This window comes from Sinohyriopsis cumingii, chromosome 14 (assembly GCF_028554795.1).
Source record: "Sinohyriopsis cumingii isolate HCF-2022 chromosome 14, ASM2855479v2, whole genome shotgun sequence".
Lineage (NCBI taxonomy): Eukaryota > Metazoa > Mollusca > Bivalvia > Unionida > Unionidae > Sinohyriopsis > Sinohyriopsis cumingii.
The window spans coordinates 45,648,217-45,667,734 of NC_142974.1; the positions used below are offsets into that span (position 1 = coordinate 45,648,217).

Sequence of the window (19,518 nt, forward strand, 5' to 3'; positions counted from 1 at the left end):
CGAATTTGGATCACACATGTAATCTCCTAACAGGTGCTGTAAACCAGTCAAATACCGGAAATATATCTTCCGGACGATAAAATTAAACGTTCGTATAACTTGAGTGACCTCAGCGTCAAGGACTTGGTGCAAGAATGTCCGGAGCGGTTAAAAAGGTGATCAAGAAAGTGGTACCAGAAGGTAAATACGACAGTTCCTGTGCCATTTTATTAAATTCAGTTCAGATAATATACTTATTAGTTTATTATGTTGGGTCATCAAACAGTAATCTTCAGTTGTATGACGAGAATGGTTACCCAAATGTTTCGGGCAAATGCTGGCCCCTATTATAGCCACTCAAACTAATTTAGCCCCCCCCCCCCCCGATTTTCAATAATAAATATGCTGCTTTAGTAATCTTCCTAAAAGTTTTACATTCCTTAAAGCAACGATCTGGGGACTGGTAAACTACAATGTAGCTCTACACCCACCCACCAGCTCTCCTTGTGGCCCTTGGAAAGACTTTAATTGTGATATTCCTTAACGTAAGTTGGGGTATTATCGGTCAACGTGTATTATCGGACAAACCAATAAAAATTAGAAAACCTATTTAAACGCAAAGTAGTAACTTATAAATATAGTATCATGTGTAACATCCGACCTCATCTAGTACTAATATTAGTACCCTTACTCGTACCTCGTGGACAGGGTACTAACATGAGCATATACGTGTTAATGGAGCAAGCCGGGTGTGATTCACACCCGGCATTCTTTTAGCCTAATAATAACACTTTAAACATAGTCCTTGCATATAATCCAATAAATTGAGTAGTCCTCTTATTTAATACCGGAAGTATCGAAAATCATTGTAGAAATAGTTGTAAAATCTGGTTTACCTTTTTCAGCCGATATTTTCGTTTAGATCGTCCACCATATTATTTCAAATAATGATTCCTTCCGTTCTCAGCCTCGTTTGTTTGTGTGCCATATAAGGACATTGAAGCCATATTTGGAAATGTAAACAAATCGTAGTAAAAATTTGGCGCCGTTTGGGTCAGAAATTCTGCTCATTAAAAGTAAATACGGTTTATCGGCAACTTTGAAATTCCACCAAGAAGCGATTATTCGCACTTAATTGATAATAATTTAGCGTAGAATATCCAAAATATGGTCTGGCAAGCCTGACGTAGAAAAGGGGTCACGGCAAGAGTCTCGCATTATCTGTCATGGCGGACAGGATACGGTTAGAGTAACCATGCCAATTTATTTTATCGTGTAAGGGCTTAATAAATTCAAAATAAGCCAAATTTCTTTCACAACATGATTATACGTATGTAGTTGATTTCTACACTGTTTGTTTTTCTGACTTTAGTGATGAATTTTTTTTGCTCCATTACATGATATGGGATCAGTTCGTAGCCTCAACCACAACAAATCAAGTTGAGGCTACGACATCGTAGCTAGACCTCATCATGTTCATTATTTTGAAATATGATGATAGTCTGATTAAAAAAGGTGAAAAATGTATTTTGTGCTAAAACTTTCGGTATTAAAAGTTAATTCTAAAACCGTATTATTGCATTTCCGGAAAGAGAAAAATGCTTGACACAGCTTATAAATCCGACATGGTATAGACCAATTCTTGTTCTGTTTGACAATGTTTGTTTACTCTGACGCCTGCATTGAACTTCATTTGATTTGTTGATAAATAGATAGGGGCACAAATGAAAGAGGTATTATCGAACATTTGAAATACTTGTAGTCGGTTATGAAGTACAACCAGTTGGTTAATATTTCAAATAAATTAAGTTTATAAAGAAGATAAAAACCACTTCAACTGATAATGTAGATGATTTAGTTGGTAGATGATTTAGTTGGTATTCCCATCACAACGGCATTGATGACATTTGTGATTAATTAAGAATCAAATATGTCATTACTCTACAGTAACCCTCACCACTGACAGTAAAATAAAATCTTTTCGCCAACTTGTTTGGTTTTATTAATAATATTAGTTAAATATTTTATTAAAAATGTTTTAGCTGTCTCGTGACATGTTATCAAGACTGTTTACATAACAGTGTAATACACATTATTAAGACATGATGAAATGTTTATAACAATCATCCCTAGATTGATAATTCATGGACTAGTAATGCAAAAATATAAAAAAAGATTACTTTGAAGCATAAATGATGTAATTTCTTTTATTGCACTTGGCTTATTGGAAAACAAAATAGTTCTCACCTTTCTGGCAGTGTTGACAACAGCAATAACTGAATTACTTGGTTATATAGTTCCACAGGTGCTCAAAATGAGCTTGATGTTAAGGGAAAATAAACAATAATCTGAAGGAAAAAAGTCATACAAAGTGACAAGAATACCCCCATGACCTGTTTTGACAGAGACCTATGTTAGAACAGGTCATGGGGTACTCTAAGGTATTTTTGTCACTATGATTTGTTTCCTTCTGATTATTGGTTTTTTTTCTCAACATCAAGCTTATGTCGAGCACCTGTGCTTAGTTCATTTAAACATTTTTGAAACCCATTTATGCAATTTTTATACAGGCAGTAACAATCATGATAAATATAACCCAAATTTTGAATATTTACATTGTCTTGTTTAATTTATTTCTTGTGCTTGATTAAATTACATATGTTAGGGTTTAAACATTTGTTTAAAGATGCAAATGTTCTAGAATACCAGGAGGTGCCTGATTTTACCCTGTGTTGAGCCTCTATTTTGCATGAACCAGCATGATCATGTGATATATATATGTTCAAAATGGATGCTGCAAAATAGCAGTTGAGGTTATTTGCTAACATTAATTCCATTTGGCAGGAAAAACTTAAACATATAAGTCTTATTACTGAATTCCATTTAATATTTGTCTGATAATACCCCGCCTGACATTACTAAATACATATTAACATATGGAATCGGAAATAATTGTGTACTTCTTGCCTGCAGGAAAAGCTCACATTTTGGGAGAAATTCAAATTGTTTGCAAAAAATTAAAATCTTATCTTTCCACGAAATTCCTGCAAGCTGGAGTCCAATTTTTGCTGTCTACCAAATGTTTCCATACTACCAATAACACCCGAATGCAAGCAAACTTATCAAACTTTTGTTTACTCATTAGGAAAGAGGAAGAGCATTTGTAGCTGACAAGGTTTAGCAAAAATTAGTGTTAGTAAGTCTATTAAATAAATTTGTCTTATCCCAATTTAGCCTTTTATTCCTCCATATATTTATGCATGAAATCACATGACAAAATTACGATAAATGGGTTAACAAAACCTATGTATTAAAACCATACCTTAATGTTAGCCCCTTGATATACACAGTGAATGAAAAAATTCTCTATTTTCCATAATAACGCATTTTGAATTAAGTGGACTATTCATCACACTTGGCACAGTATATGAACACTTGAAAATGGAATGTGCAGTAATTTCTGCTATAGTATCAAATGATGTCTACATGACCTAGCGTCAGTTGTTTCTCTGGACTCAAAAGCTGTACCGATTAATCGGCCATACTCGTAATAGGGCCGATTATTGGAACAATCTACATAATCAGTATTGATAGAAATAATCGGTGCTGATGTAAACAAATTTCCAAAATATAAATTTAATCATAACATTCATCTTGACATGGTTTGAATTTTAACTCAGAATTAAATAGTGGAAATTAAGGAATAAACATTTGATTTGGGGGTTAATTGAAAGACAGTATATTCTTAAAAGTAAATACTTTTTAACACACTTGCCATAAACTACCGCTGATTGTCTGCTCACAACAAATTATCAATACCATGCATGCACTCATCCCAATCACAGCAGCCAACCAGCCAATGAGGCCTCGTGTGACTGTTGAACTTCCAGCATACACATTACAGGGATGGTCCTATCTTTCAAAAAGTTGTCGCCAGAAAAATCACCAATCTTAATATTTTGTTGCCAGTTTTCAAAAAAATTCGCCAGAATAAGTAGTGAATATTTTTCCAAGACTATTAATGTAATAGGCAATGAAAATTGAAAAAGATGGGATAGTTATTACTTTATTGACAACAAGCAATACAGCCATAATAGAAAATAAATCATTACATGACTGTTTTGCACTACTTCCATGGTCTTTGCATTGCACATCACCGTAGGTGCATAGGTCTAACTGTTGTCACCAGAAATAAATGCATTATCAAATGTAAAATATCTACTTTCCTACAGTCTCTCTTTTTTTAATAATAAGCAAATCTATATTATGTATATTATTTTCAAAATAATAGTTTTGTAAGAAACTGTATTTAGATAATGACATTTTACGACTAAAACCCTTCTGATCATACTTTGTAATGGAAGATAGGTGATGTATAATGCAACCGTTGATTTCACGCATTCAGGAATTAAATCCACCCACCCACCCACCCACCTTTATGGCTAGCTTCACAAAGTACATCTCTGTCAACCAGGAGTCCAGAAATTTATTTTTGCCACACTTTACATACTTTGCTTGTTAGTGAATTGCTTCCTAAATCCCAGGAATGATCACTGAATGCTGTAGATTTTTTTCTTTTTTCTCAACAAGCAAATTATGATATAAACCGCTCCGGTGGCCTAGTGGTTAGAGCGTCCGCCTCGGATGCAGGAGGTCGTGGGTTCGATCCCTGGCCGAGTCATACCAAAGACTTACAAAAATGGTACTAACAGCTGCCTCACTTGGCATTCAGCATTAAGAGGTTAATGTTAGGACTGGCTGGCCTGGTGTCAGGACAATGTGACTGGGTGGGACATGATGCGGCATGATGCTCCAGTGCTAGACATCACTATAAACTGCTACAATGCAGACATCATAGCGATATGACTGAAAAATTGTTAAAGCTATGTTAAAAATCCAAATCACACACACAAATTATGATATCCATTCCCACCAATGAAACTTACATGAGTCAACTTGACCTGGCATTACTGTACCGTATATATAAGCATTGATTACCATCATTAAATTAAAAGAAGGAATGAAGAAACATATCACAGAGCATATGTGCCTCCTAAAAACTAATTCGGAACAAATATGTTATTTAATTAAGTTTTATGTGCATATGCAAGTTAACAATAAGAAATAAGGTGGGATATATAATGTGGGAAATAGTTATTACCTGTTTGGTAGCTTGAGATCACATTTGAACTGTTAACATAAATCCACACCCATTTTAGGCATTGTTAGTTATAACAAAAATAGGGCATGGTTTACTTGTCAATCAAATGCTAGTGCTTTCACTAACTGTAGAACATTGGGTTTCTTGAAATAATCAGTATCGGCAATTTTAATAAATTCGTCATAATCTGCAAAAAGTGACATCGATACAGCTTTACTAGATTCCATATTGTATTGCAAAGAAAGGTCCAGAGTTCTGTCCAGCATGCATTGATTATTGTTAACTAGATGCATTGAGAACAACTCTGTGAGGAGGGCCATATGAAAAAGTAAGTGTTTCCTCTTGTATGTAAACCATTGAAGTTGACACAAGAGCAAAACAATTATTTCAGGCAGTAAAAAAGGATTTTATTATATATTTTAATACATACATATATATATATTCTTAATTCAAGAATGAAATATTAAGTAATTGATAGCAGGTTATTTTATCAATTACCTTCTTTTTACAGCACCACCAGAATCTTGGAGACTTAAACTACAGAAATGGGCATACTACAAATCAGGATTTGCACAGTTGGGTAAGAGATCTTGCTTAATTGACTAAGTTATTAGCAGGGATGGTCTCGGCTTTTAAAAAGCAAATCTGTATTATGTGTATTATTTTCCAAACAATAGTTTTGTAAGGAACTTAAGTTAATTACATTTTAATACTAATACCCAATGATCATACTTTGCAATGTAAGATATATGAAGTATAGATCGTCGATTTCATTCATTCAGGAATTAATTCCCCCCCCCCCCCTTTTTATGGCTAGCTTCACAAAGTATATCTCCATCAACCAGGAGTTCAGAAATTTATTTTTGCTGCGCTTTATATGCTTTTCTTGTAGTGAATTGCTTCCTATATCCCAAGAATGATCACTGAATGCTATGGATGTTTTTTTGGTAAGGAAACTTGCATCTCCATTCCCACCAATGAAACTTACACAAGTCAACACCTGGCATTAATATACCGTATATATAAGCATTAATTACCATCGTTAAATTAGAAGAAGGAATGAAGAAACATATCACAAAGCATATGTGCCCCCCAAAACAAAACAAAATCATTCGGAATAAATATTTTATCTAGTAAGCAGTGTTATATACATATATGAGTGAACAATAAGGAAATAAGGTGGGATATAAAATGGGGGAAATAGTTATCACATGTATGGTAGCTTGATACCACATTTGAACTGTTAACATAAATTCACACCCATTTTAGGAAGGAAAAAATGCAATTTGTGACATTGGCTAAGCCCAGGACGATCCCTGCTATGTACATGTACTGCAATTTAATTATGCAGCCAAATGTTTTGGCAGGTGGACAAAATGCCATCTTTATAAGCAAAGTAATACAAGTACTGTCACATGATTATTTGGTCTTTGTCTGGTACCCTGTTTTGCTCAAAGTAATTTCTCTATGTTAATTCATAACATCTGTATTTAACTTATGCTGACCATATTATATCTTAACAATTAGGTCCAGTTTGGGGGCCCCGAGTGGCCTAGTGGTCTAAAGCGCTCACCGTTCCGGATCACTGCCATCTCACCTCTGTCTGCGTGGGTTCGAGTCCAAGGCTCGGCTAACATGGGTATGTGGGAAAACCTGCCAGTAGCTTCTCATGAGTCAGTGGTTCTTCCCTGGGTTTTCCAGGGTTCTTCCTCCACCAGTTATACTGGCCGCCATGTATAGCCTATCTTGTGCTGAAAAATGGCGTTAAACCCTACAACAACAACAACAACAACATCAAGTCCAGTTTGTAATCATCAAAGAGAAAAACTCTTCACATATCTAAAACCCAAAACTCTATCGCAACATTGTCGAGCCCATTTCCTGTAAGCATCAGTTTTTATAATGATATAATATTAATCTTAGTGTTACATGTACGTTAGCAAGCACCTCTTTCAGTAATGGAATCCTGACATCGGGAGACATGTATCAGTAGAGATGGTCTAATTATTCACCTTATCATATGAATTAATTGGTACTGGACACATTTAAAATAAAATGTGGCCACTTGTGAGGGAAACATTTGACATTTTGTATTTATATGCTGGTTGCATTCATTAGAGGTTTGGCCTTTCTTATGGGGTACTTTTGAACACAAACTGTTTGGTGCCAACTGATTCATTCCATAAAAAGCAGGTGGCTGGTGGTCAGGGGAGCCATTGTGTGTATGTGTGTATTTTTATTTTTATTTATATATATATATATATATATATATATATATATATATATATATATATATATATATATATATATATATATGCAATAAACTGACATTGAACAGTGCAAAACTAGTATCTAGCTAGCCAGAGCGCTTTCAACTCTTTAATGAGTCTTTTTCAAAGTCAGATACAATATATAGACAAGACAAATAAAACAAAAAAACTATTATGTTTGTGAAACTTTGCTTGGCTGTTTCTACAGGAATTCAACCTTTTAACTCTTATTATGTATCAGCAAGTTTATTTCAGCATGTTGCTGATACTGGAAAATATTTGTTATGACCTAGAAATTGATGAACCATAATGACATCTGTTATTTTTTGTAAATTTATCTAAGTGCAGATTATATCCCGGATATTTCATTGTTATAGTAGTCATAGGCTATTAAGCAAATTTAGAGAATTATTTGAAAGAAAATATGTTGGCTGCAAAAGATAATTTTATTTGTGCATGGTTGTCTTTTTCTAGCCTTTTTGGTTTAAACTGCTTGGTTTCAATGTTCTATGGCAGCATATCCAGTAAGATTCCTTTTCTTTCCTGGTTTGGGGACTCCAATTGGGGTTGCGAGCAATTGCAATAAGTATTATATCACTGAAAGTGTGGCCAGGGGAGGAGAAGTGTTCTGTGACCGGACTTCTGTACAGCTTCTTTGTCATCCAATCAAATCAATGAAGGTTGATGACCCTTTTGTCTAACTTTTCAGTTTCTCTGACATACTGAAGGCTACAGATCTTACATATGATGAGATAAATGACATTCTCTGTTTTGCACATTTTGTTTGGACAATGTATGTTTAATTTTTCTCTAATCACTGTGCTAGAATATGTCCTGGTCTCTATCATATGTGGACATGTTTTGTACCTTTTATTGTCACATGGGCCAAATTGACTAGGGTTGTCTTGATTAGTAATTGGTGTTAGCTTCACCCTGACTATGATGTCCTTGAGGCTTTTTGGTCTCCGGAAGCGACTACAGGTTTGTTAGGGAGGATTAACTTTAATGCATCCAATGATTCCGTGATGGGCCAGTGTTTTCCAATGATTTTGCCTACTTTGGGGTTGTCTGGATGGCAGGTCAGGATAAATGGTATCCTATCAGCCTTTTCCTTCTTTCCATATTTTAGTAGGTCATCATGGTTTGTTTGTTTAGCCCATTGGGTTGCCTCCGTAATCAGGTCTTTGTCGTAGCCTCGGTAAATTAAATGTTTAGATAGCTCTTCAGACCTTTTTAGGAGTGTTTAATATATGTGTGTGTGTGTGCATGCATACATGTGTTTTGATTCTCTTATTTGATTTATACCCTCTTTTTCTCATTATGCATATCTTGTAACATGTACATGCTGGCAAATGCATGTTGTGTCTTTATACCATATTGTTCATCTCAATTTCTTTGTTGCCTATAAAACATTAATTATTCATAGATAACAATATGAAGCATTAAAGTCAGCACATGAATGAACTAAAACCTTCATTCCAACTGAATTGAAACAGTCAACATGTGAGTGCATCTGTTTTAAATAGAGGGGGTAACTCCATTGATAGGTTTGCATATTTATGGCTTTATTATTTGTCTACATATGTGTAGTAACATCAGGCATTGGTTATGTAGCATTTGTTTCACTGCTTTATTTTCTTCATATTTCCACAAAAATGAGCGAAAACAACTTTGACCTTACACTATATCACATCTCAATTTCTACAAGATTCATTGCCCCATACATTTGTGACGTACATAATTGCATTTTTATGCTAAATTTTCAGTGTCATAAATATTTAGACTTTGCTTTCTGTGAATTGAATATTTTCCATAATACATGTGCCCAGATGTTTACAAATGCAGACAGTCTGACAGAGTGGTAGTTCCCAGACACAGCGTTGTCCTTTATTATTTCTCCCTGTCAGGTTCACTTATAGTTTCAAACTGATTTAATGTAGAAAAAAGTGCAGATGCCACAGCTAAAATCTTCAGGTTACAGTCTATTCTTAAAACACAAACTGTTATTTACATACTATGGTTTTGAAACACAAATTTGTATGGTTTTTTTTAATCATCAAATGATAACTTTTAGAAATTGACCACTGATGTGTCCATCTGAAAATCAGTGGTATCCAAAATTCTTTACAGGGTTTTCCTATAGTACAGTAAAGCCTTTTTTAAACATGGCATTCAAGTGGCAAGCTTTTTTTACAGTGGTTAGATCATGTGCCTTGGATGCAGGAGGTCTCAGGTTTGAACTCCATCTGAGTCATTTCAGAGACTTATAAAAATGATACCAACATCTGCCTCAATAGGCGCTCAGCATTAATACATTAGCCCAAGGAGGTTTTTGTTGTTTTTACCTGAAATTCGAATAGGAAACACATTTTGAAAGCTGTTTCTGAAACGATCCTAATAAATCAACTTCCAGGTGATTTTCCAAGAACAAAATGTAAAATGTCTAGTTGTGTTAGAAACATCGTTTTTCTTTGGCTATTTGGCTCGCGCATGAGCAGGAGGGTAAAAGTTGGAGTTTTTTTTTTTTTTTTTTTTTTTGATTAACGGACCCATTATTTTCATATCAAGACCACTCTTTATTCCAAATGCCGATCTTATCCTACTTTTTGCAAAGGTTCATCTGTCTGTTTGCAGTTCTTACCGGTCTGCCTTAGATCTGAGACCAAAAAGTCTAAAATCCAACCACAAAATACGATTCCGACCACAAGCGAATTTTGGCTGGAAAAAAAATCGGGTTAAAAAAAATGAGGTTTTTCCCTCTGTATTTTGTAGTGCAGCTAGAACTTCCAGATTATTTTGGTATCATTGTAGAGCTACATCTTTCTACCTTTCTATAATAACCACCCATTTTAGTGTATCTTACATGACCTTGATGCTACAGAGCTCAGTAGTAGGCTACTACCTCCTGCCACTTAAACTCGTCACCAGGGGTTAATAAGTTAAGAGGTTAGTGTTAGGACTGGTTGGCCTGGTGTCAGGATAATGTGACTGGGTGGGACATCATGCTACATGTCTGCGGCATGATGCCCCAGTGCTAGACAGCACTATAAACTGCCACACTGCAGACATTGTAGCGATATGACTGAATTTTTTTTTTAAGCTATGTTTAAAAATATCCAGATCCAAATCTGTACAGTTGTTTGGTTTGGAGGTGGTAGTATGAAAATGAACAAGCATTAATAAATGAGACTGTAATCATTTTTAATTTAAAATTTAACTTCTGTGGCCGGTACATTAGACCTACTTGGAGCCCTATTATATATTCTGATGTTTCTCACTTAAGTGAACGAATTTCATTGGCCTGTGATGGATGTATGCTGATGCACAAACAGCAGCTATTTTCTAAGTTTGTTGTGCCACTTAGATGTTAATTTCCACCACAAACTGATAATCAGTGCTTCAGCTTGGATTTTCTTTATACAGAATGGTAGGAAAGAATGGCATTGTTTACAGTAAAGAACTTTTTTAAACAGCAAAGACGCTTTGAAATAAAGGACAATATCATATTTTTCTTCTTGAAGTAAAGACTAACATGTTTATATATATTTATGCAACAATTTAAACAACAGCTTACAGGTATGCCCCTAAGTTCATGAGCCAAAAATGCTTGAAAAATTAGTCTGATTTGGGGTTAATTCTCCACAGAAAATCTTATCCAGGATGACAGAGCCAAATCATCCTTTTCTTTTTCAGAGGTAAGAACAAACGGGATCTCACTCATCCATTCATTTCAGGTATCATTTGTAAATGCGCCATAAATACACCACCTAGACAATGAGGTCCACTGCTGCATTGAGTAAACCAAGTAGGCAAAGAAATTGTAAGGCAGAGAGAATGTTCTGTATAAGAATCAAATCCGCTGTTGAAGTAATTTTCACTGCAAGTTCACGAGGGAGCCATTACTCTGTTCAGATATATTTTTGAACTTTATACCTAAGTGGATAAAAGGATGATTTGGTATGATAACATATTTTTCCATGTTGTGAAGGAATCCAAGCCTGATGAGGAACATAACAAGGAATTTCATGTCTTGTTTTAAAAATATAACTTGCCTGATACTTTTAAAGAATGTCATCCAGGTGGTTTTATTTCATAGATGTGGAGATGGTCCTAATTTGGACATTACTTGTATGCGTGAAGACCCAGGGACTGATGTTGAGTCTGAAAGGGATTGTCCTGAACTGGTAAACTGTCTCCCTGAAGGTGATCCAAAGGAACTTCCTGAAAGGTTTATGCATTGGGACATCCTGATATGTATATTGCAGATCTTCACTGATACTGATGTCTCCCTCCTGAACAGAATTAAAAACCTGCCTTCGTGTTTCCATTTTGAAGCCTGATGCACATGTTAAATGACTGAGAGGTCTTAGGTCTATGAAGAGTGTTGTAGGCCTTCTGGACCAGGAACGGTCATGAGTAAAAATCACATGATTTTACACTGTGGTCTGTTTACATCTATATATATATCTATTCTACACCTGATTGTAGGTTGGCTTTGTTTGAGTTCTTTACAAAGATAGAAGTATAGAACACTATCTCATTCTGCCAGTTGAAGAATTGTCACTGCTGTTAAGGCAGTGGTCAGTGTGCCCTACAGCTCTGTTTAGTAGTTTTCCCATTCGAGATAGAGACTCATTTCTGCTGGTAGTTATGATGGGTGAGGATAAACGACTTTCTGTTTGTTGGAAGATTGCCATCAAGACCAAGAAAAACTTGAAACCTGCTGCCTTAAGCTTTCAGACTAAATTTTGTGTGACATTAAAAAGGACTTCGAGTCCATCGGTACTTAGGAGGATTTCAACATTTCGGACCAGCTGTTCTTTGCCATTAAAGGACTTCCGGACCATCAGCGCTAAGCAGAGTTTTAGCATTCCCATATATATGTCCGCTGCAGGTGTCTATGTAAAACATTGTGTGTTATGGAATCTTGTACTAAAGTTTGATGGAAGGTGTTGCTGAAAAAATAAAGTCTACAGACACTAGGATTCTACAATTAATTGGGTAAGCAACCCATTAGGTTAGCCACTCGACCTGACTGTTAGTGGTTTGAACACTGGTTTTGTCCTTCATTAGCAAGTCAACAGATGCTTGAATTTGGGACCAAGCTGTTGATGGAGAATGAGGTGAAGGATAAAACTGGGTAACAAGTAAAAGACTTCTTAGATCAAAGCCTGAAAGGCAGATTCTTCTTTTGACATCATTAGGTCTAGTAGAGATGATTGAGTTTGTCAACATTCATCGTTATCTCTAGAAGAATGTAGTGACATTGATACCGTTTGTACAATCTGAGACAGTGCTGTTGAAGATTGTCTAAAGAGGTGGCCACCCACCCTTATTGGGATATTGTAACTTCCAAACAATCAATAACCAAGTCATCACTTATAGCAGCATGTAAACAATGATAAATTTTCATCAGTCATGTTTCTTAATTGGCAGGTAATAAGTAGTTACTGTACATTCGGCTGGTACTTTGCTTATTCACCCCCACCCTGACATATACACCTTTATAAAATGTTTAATCCTTCTCACTGTACTGCGATTGATTGACAGTTATATGTATCAGTTGCCATGTTAAGGCAGGTTTCCATAGATGATTCAGCTTGTAGAAGGATGTTTAATTCATCCCCAGTATTTATATTTTTTTATTTACATATCACTCTTATAGTTCTTTGTATTCAACAGGTTTAATGAGAGATGATTGTAGATATGAGACACCGGAGGTAACGGAAGCCATTCGACGTCTACCTAAAGATGTCTATGATGCCAGAAACTTCAGGATGGCCCGCGCCCTTCTCCTTAGTAACAAAAAAGACATTTTACCCAAGGATGAATGGACTAAATTTGAAGAGGTTAGCAGTTTCACCATAAGAGTTATAAACCATGAATATGCCATCCAAACTGCACATATTTATCCAGGTTTCCAAAAGTTTCTAGGATGAAAGTATATGCAAGAGTTGTCAAGTAATATTAGGTGAAGTAAAGATACCTTTAAAATTTAGATACATAATTCAAAAATTGAATCTATATGCTCTGTTGCAAAGGTTTTTTGCTGAAAGTATTGGGTAACCTTAGGATTAGTGGCATGGGTGTTTCATGTATCCATTTACAAGACACCTACCCATATGAGCTAACTAGTAGCATCATGGATTTTGGATTGACCAGTCATGTGGATGTGGATATGACAGGGTCTGCAGAGATGCTGCTGGTGTGATTGCATACATCATGCAAAATTTATAAGAATTCACACACTAGGAGAACAGTGATGCATGAGAAATGCGGCAGATTAATTTAATATTTTGCATATGAAAATGTACTCAGCACAGTGTAGGATTTTTATTTAACCATTCATCCTTAAAGTGCTTGTCATCACACATGTCACACCAGTAGAGTTATCACAGTACTTTTTGCAACATCTGTTATTTTCAAGCAGGCAACTACTGATGCATCTGGGTTCTTCAGCTTGAAACTAAATTTGATTGGCATAGTGGGCCATAGAAAAACCATTAGGATTTGAATTTTGCACCTAAGCATGTATAAAGTATAGACCACCTAGAAAACCCCAAAACATCTGATTCCCAGCATGGTTCCTCTTCAGGCAGAGATTTTTTTAAGGCAGATACCAGCTTATAATAATGATGATGACATTGATTTTTAAAGTTATGAAGTATATGACTTTATTGGAGCTGGGAACGTGTTTTATGTAAATACCAGTCAGTTATTTTGAGCCCCAAAATGGTGATAAATACGAGTATGATTTACATGCTGGATGGACAAAAATATAAGGCTTGCCAATCAGCCTCCATTTCAGCAGTATTTCAAAATTAAATGTAGAATACAGTACAGTCCGAACAAGCAGACTCTGGCATTAACACATTAACCCCTGGAGCTTTTTGTAATTTTTGCCTGAAAATCGAGTAGGAAACACATTTTGAAAGCTATTTCTGAATAGACTCGAAAACACCAAATCCCCGTTCATATGTCAATAACATACTGCCTAGTGGTGTTAGAAACATCGTTTTTCGTTGGCTATTTGACTCACGCATGAGCAGAAGGGTATAAGTTGGACTTCTTTTCTTTCTTTTTTTGCTAAACGGGGCCATTATTTTTGTATGGAGACCACTCTTTATTCCAAATGCCCATCTTATTCTACTTTTTGCAAAGGATCATCTGTCTGTTTGCAGTTCATACTGGTTTGCCTTTGATCTGAGACCTAAAAGTCTAAAATCCAGACACAAAATCGGATTCCAACCACGGGCGAATTTTGTGTAAAAAGAAAAAGTCAGGTCCAAAAAATGAGGTTTTTCTATCTGTATTTCGTAGTGCAACTAGATATTCCAGATTATTTGGTATCATTGTAGAGCTACATCTGTCTACCTTTCTATAATACCACCCACTTTAGTGTATCATGCATGACCATGACACTACAGAGCTTGGCAGTAGGCTACTACCTCCTGCCCCATAAAGTCGTTGCTAGGGGTTAATGTGTTTTTAGACTTGATACCCTAATAGAACATTGTGGAAATGCTCAGGAATTTAGCATAGAAGTCAGTAAAATACATTTTTTTAAATGAAATTTCTGCAGAGCTAAATGTTGGTGAAAAAGTTTATTTTGGATAAAGAGTATCCAAAAGATAAAACCTTGAAAATTGTACTTAACAGCCACAAAGAACATTCACCCAACTTGTTCAAGCAGGCTTAGCTGGCTGTGTATAGCCACTTCAGACAGCAAAGGAGGGTTCTCAGCATGGAACGATATTAAGGATAAGGAACAGATTAAGCACATAAACAGTCAATATATTAATACTTATACAACTAGAGATCTTGATTTCAATTTAGTCATAACAATGGAGCAAGAAGAAAAAGAGATGGATATTGAAGTTTAGGTAAATATTGAACTATGGACATTTTGCCCACCCCACCTTTTTCTTCTAACCCAACCCCCCATTTTGGTAAAAAGGCAAGTCTCTCTCCCTCTCTCTTTCTCTTTCTCTCTCTCTCTCTCTCTCTCTCCCCCCCCCCACTTCAAAATAAATCTTGGCAGCATCTCTGTTCTGGAACTGAAACTTTTAAGGGAAAATTTGATTCCATTTGAAAAAAGGTGGATTATATGGACGCAATCAGAACGACCTCCTAAGGTATTTTGATTGAGTAGCATGTTTCTTTGACAATACTTACCTATTATAATAAATATACACCTTCCCAGCCTCTCTGTAGATACATCCATACAGAGAGTGTGCCTTGTACTCCAGCAGTAACTGATGATTTCATAGGTATAGGTGCCAATCCTGTTATTGAGGGGAGATCACACGTGGGTGGGCTGATAACATTTAGCTTTAGCAGAAATGTTTAAATTTGGGAGAGCTGGATTTGCGAGGTAGTACTAGTTCTAAAGTATTGTGATCAGGTAAATGTTATTAAAGAAACACATTTTCCTTGAGAGAAAAAAAAAACATTGGTATTTTGGGCAGATACATCCAGATAGAGAATGTGCACTCAACAGGCAAGAACAACCTCAATATTCTCATAATGTTCTTTACTGTAAAATATTTAGAATTCAGATGCATGTAATGCAGCTTGAAAAATATATATTAGAAAACTTACTCCCTTTCTGCTATATCTCAGCCAACATGTTAAGTTCAAAGCAATGTAGTGCACAGCCATGTAAAGGTACAGCAACCAATATGCTAGATGAACACAGCATGGACAGATCTAATATCCACAGCAGGAGCATGGATTTTCCAAAATCAGTGATGCATGTACTGTAGGTACATTCCGTGTGGCAAGATTAGCTGGTAACAAATACCAGTTTAATATTAAAAGAAGTACTTTGTTGGGAGGAAAAAAGTACTTTGAATCAGCTCTTTAAAAGGCTACTCTAGAGACCAGAATCTTTAATCCTTTCTTGACATGCAAACTTTCTATTGAGTTTTTCATTTTTTAAATGAAATTAAATCGGCATTGCCTGTATTTTATATGTTTATGACAGGCTGAACATCAGATGTATTTGTCTTTTGAGAAAGTTTCAGCAGCTTGGAGTTTACAGTTGATATATTTTCACCAAATGTTAAGACTTCTCTAATACTTTGATCTATATGGGATTTCCAAGTACAGTATGCAAAATTCTAATCAGAACTATTTTTGTTGTGATAGGGTCAAACAAATCTAAATACATTCGATCAACATTGGTTTATTTATGTCAGTACAAAATTATGTCACCTTAGAATGATTGTTTTAAATTATGATTTGTTTTTAAGATAGATATGGTATTGATGCAGATTTATGAAAGTAGTTAAAGTGACAACAGACAACAACATTAGCACTGGTCTGCCTCAGTATCAAAACAGCGCATAGTTGTCACTGTGAATTATTGATAGGCACTATTTATGGAAAGTTTTGTGAGAATTTCTGAGAGAGACAAACAGGCTTGTAATTATTGGTAGTTCACTAGTTCCTGTTGAAATAGTAGTTTGTGATAATTTAAATATTATGCTGGCTAACAAATATCCATGTGTGTTTGATGTTGTATGGTGGGAAGGACTATTGGAGATTCATTGGAACTAGTAAATTTCTCAATCTGTTAATCTCTCTGGTTACAAAGAAATTTATGTTTATTTCTAAGCCCAAAGAAATATAAGATCCAAAAATGCAGACATTGCAACTTTAAGGGGAAAGGTTACAGTCCAGTAAAATAACAGCTGTAGTATCCATTTATCTCACACCCTTACATATAGTTTTGCAGATGAGAACAATGTCTTACAAGTAATTCATAAACTGAATCAGTTCATCTGGTATTTGCCTTTATCTGCAGGGTTTGAATTTAAAGCTTATATGCTTACAAAATGCAAACTAATTTTAGAAAATGTGAGTTGAGATCTTTGTGCAGGTGATGTTTGTTTCTAACGATATAAAGCAAAACCAAAAAGTAAACACTTTCAGGTCTCAAGCAGAACTCAAAGCTTGTTTTGTCACTGATTCAGCTACCATGAAATTTGGTTTTTAGCAATACTGTGGTCATATATGTACGTACTAATGATACAAATTGAAAATATGCATGATGTTTATGATTTGAAGAGAATGCAGTCATTTTATTTACAATAGCAATAAGAAGTTTTCATTTTTCAATGATAATAAAAATTACAAATGAAACTGATAGAAAAGCATTATAGTTCTTTTCCCAAATTTCATTCATCATTGTACTGGTATAACAGTAACTGGCAAAAATTTTACAAAGTAAGAATTTTTCCAGTTGAAAAATAATTAACAAGTGAAACAGTTAAATTTTAGCAATATCCTGGTTCAATGATGGTAGCAATGTTTGTAAGACAAATTTTACTTATTACGTGCCCATTTATTTTTAATGTTAAATCCAGTGTTCAGTACTCATGTTTGGTCTGTATTGGAATATCTCACACACCAGATTTGAACTACCTGGGTGCCTTCTCCTTGGAAAATCAGGAGAAAGAACTCATTTGATGTGGTTTATAAATTCCTCTTGGCCTGACAACCTTGCTGTATACCTTCACCATATCAGACTTGTTCTTCTTTTTGTGTATTAATTACATAGCCATCTGATCTTGTGTTCAGTCCAGATTTCTGCATCACACACCCAGATTGGAACTTGGATATCTTCGTCTGACAGCTGCTCATGAATACTTTTAGACACAGTGAATGGAACTTTTATAATCCCAATTCATTCTGAATTTCATTTATACTGTTAAGCAAAAAATATTTAGGAACTGTAAAAGAGGGAGTATGTAATATATACATGTTGTTCCCCAGGGAAAGAATGCATTTTAGATGGTTTATAAAAACATATCGATCTTAACCTGATGGCCTTGATGTATCCTTATGCTGCATCAAACTTTTTATTTCCGCTGACTGCGAAGAAAACATATACATAGTATTGTTTATGGATAAGAGGGTGTCCATCATGTTAAGGTGCATGCTAATTGGTTGACAGTTCCCATCTTGACCAACTAGATTAGCAAATATGATTCATAGAAAATGGTTTTTAAAATTTTAAATTACTTTTATCTTCTTTTTCAACACTGGGCAACTTAATAAAATTTTACTTGTCCTGAAATGATTTCTGTTGTTCAGGCTACTTAGTGTAGGAATTGATTTTCCCTTGATGGTATGTCTTGCTGCATATCACACATTTTATGCACGCATCCTTATTTGTTTAAAATCTCCCTATGGCATCATTTATCATCTTTTGCAGGATGTGATGTACCTGAAACCACACTTGGATGAAATCAGCAAGGAGAAGGAAGAGAGAATAAAATGGGAGAGGAAGTAGAATGACAGCTTTCACTGCAAAACATTTATTTTAGTTTTGAAAGATTCTCCTCCTTTTTAATACAAGACAGTGTGTGATTGGTTGTAAACAAGATTTATGTTCATATTTGAATGACTTGATTAAACTGAGTTAAACATCATGGTCTGTTATTTGGAGCATTTGTCAGCTCTTCACCATAAAAATGAGCAGAACTTACGCAATGACATTTTGGCCAACACGTTATCCACAGATCTCATAACCCTATCAAGACCTTGTCAGTCATTCTGTCTATTTTTTTCCTTATGTTGGACCAGTTTTCATTAAGGTGTAATAAAATATCATTTACTACTATTGTTAAGCTGGAAACATGAATTTAAAAGTCCAGAATTCAAGACTGACGACAGTGCAGCAATTGTAAACACTCAGTTTTACTTGAAACCTTATTACCTCCAGTACAGTTTCAAAAACTGCATTTCCAGGGGCCCCGAGTGGCCAAGTGGTCTAAAGCGCTCACCGTTCCGGATCACTGCCATCTCACCTCTGTCTGCGTGGGTTCAAGTCCAAGGCTCAGCTAGCGTGGGTACATGGGAAAGCCTGCCAGTAGCTTCTCGTGGGTCGGTGGTTCTTCCCTGGGTTTTCCATGGTTCTTCCTCCACCAGTTATACTGGCCGCCATGTATAGCCTATCTTGTGCTGAAAAATGGCGTTAAACCCTAGAACAACAACAACAACAAACTGCATTTCCAAACCCTATGGAGCTAAATTGCTTCTTAATATCTACCAACTTGAAGTTATCTTTGGAGAAAAGACTACATGGGTCATGGTGATGCC

The 19,518-nt window shown here is 35.5% G+C and overlaps 1 protein-coding gene across 1 annotated transcript; it reads left to right on the top strand.

Annotated features, from left to right (window-relative positions):
• Positions 1-27: 27 nt before the first annotated feature.
• LOC149783684 (cytochrome b-c1 complex subunit 7-like) lies at positions 28-18,848 on the top strand. The gene is made up of 4 exons (XM_089931923.1): positions 28-180; positions 5,652-5,720; positions 13,093-13,259; positions 18,632-18,848. Exons 1-4 carry the CDS (start codon positions 135-137, stop codon positions 18,707-18,709), a joined length of 360 nt encoding a protein of 119 aa, XP_089788049.1. The 5' UTR covers positions 28-134; the 3' UTR covers positions 18,710-18,848.
• Positions 18,849-19,518: the final 670 nt, after the last annotated feature.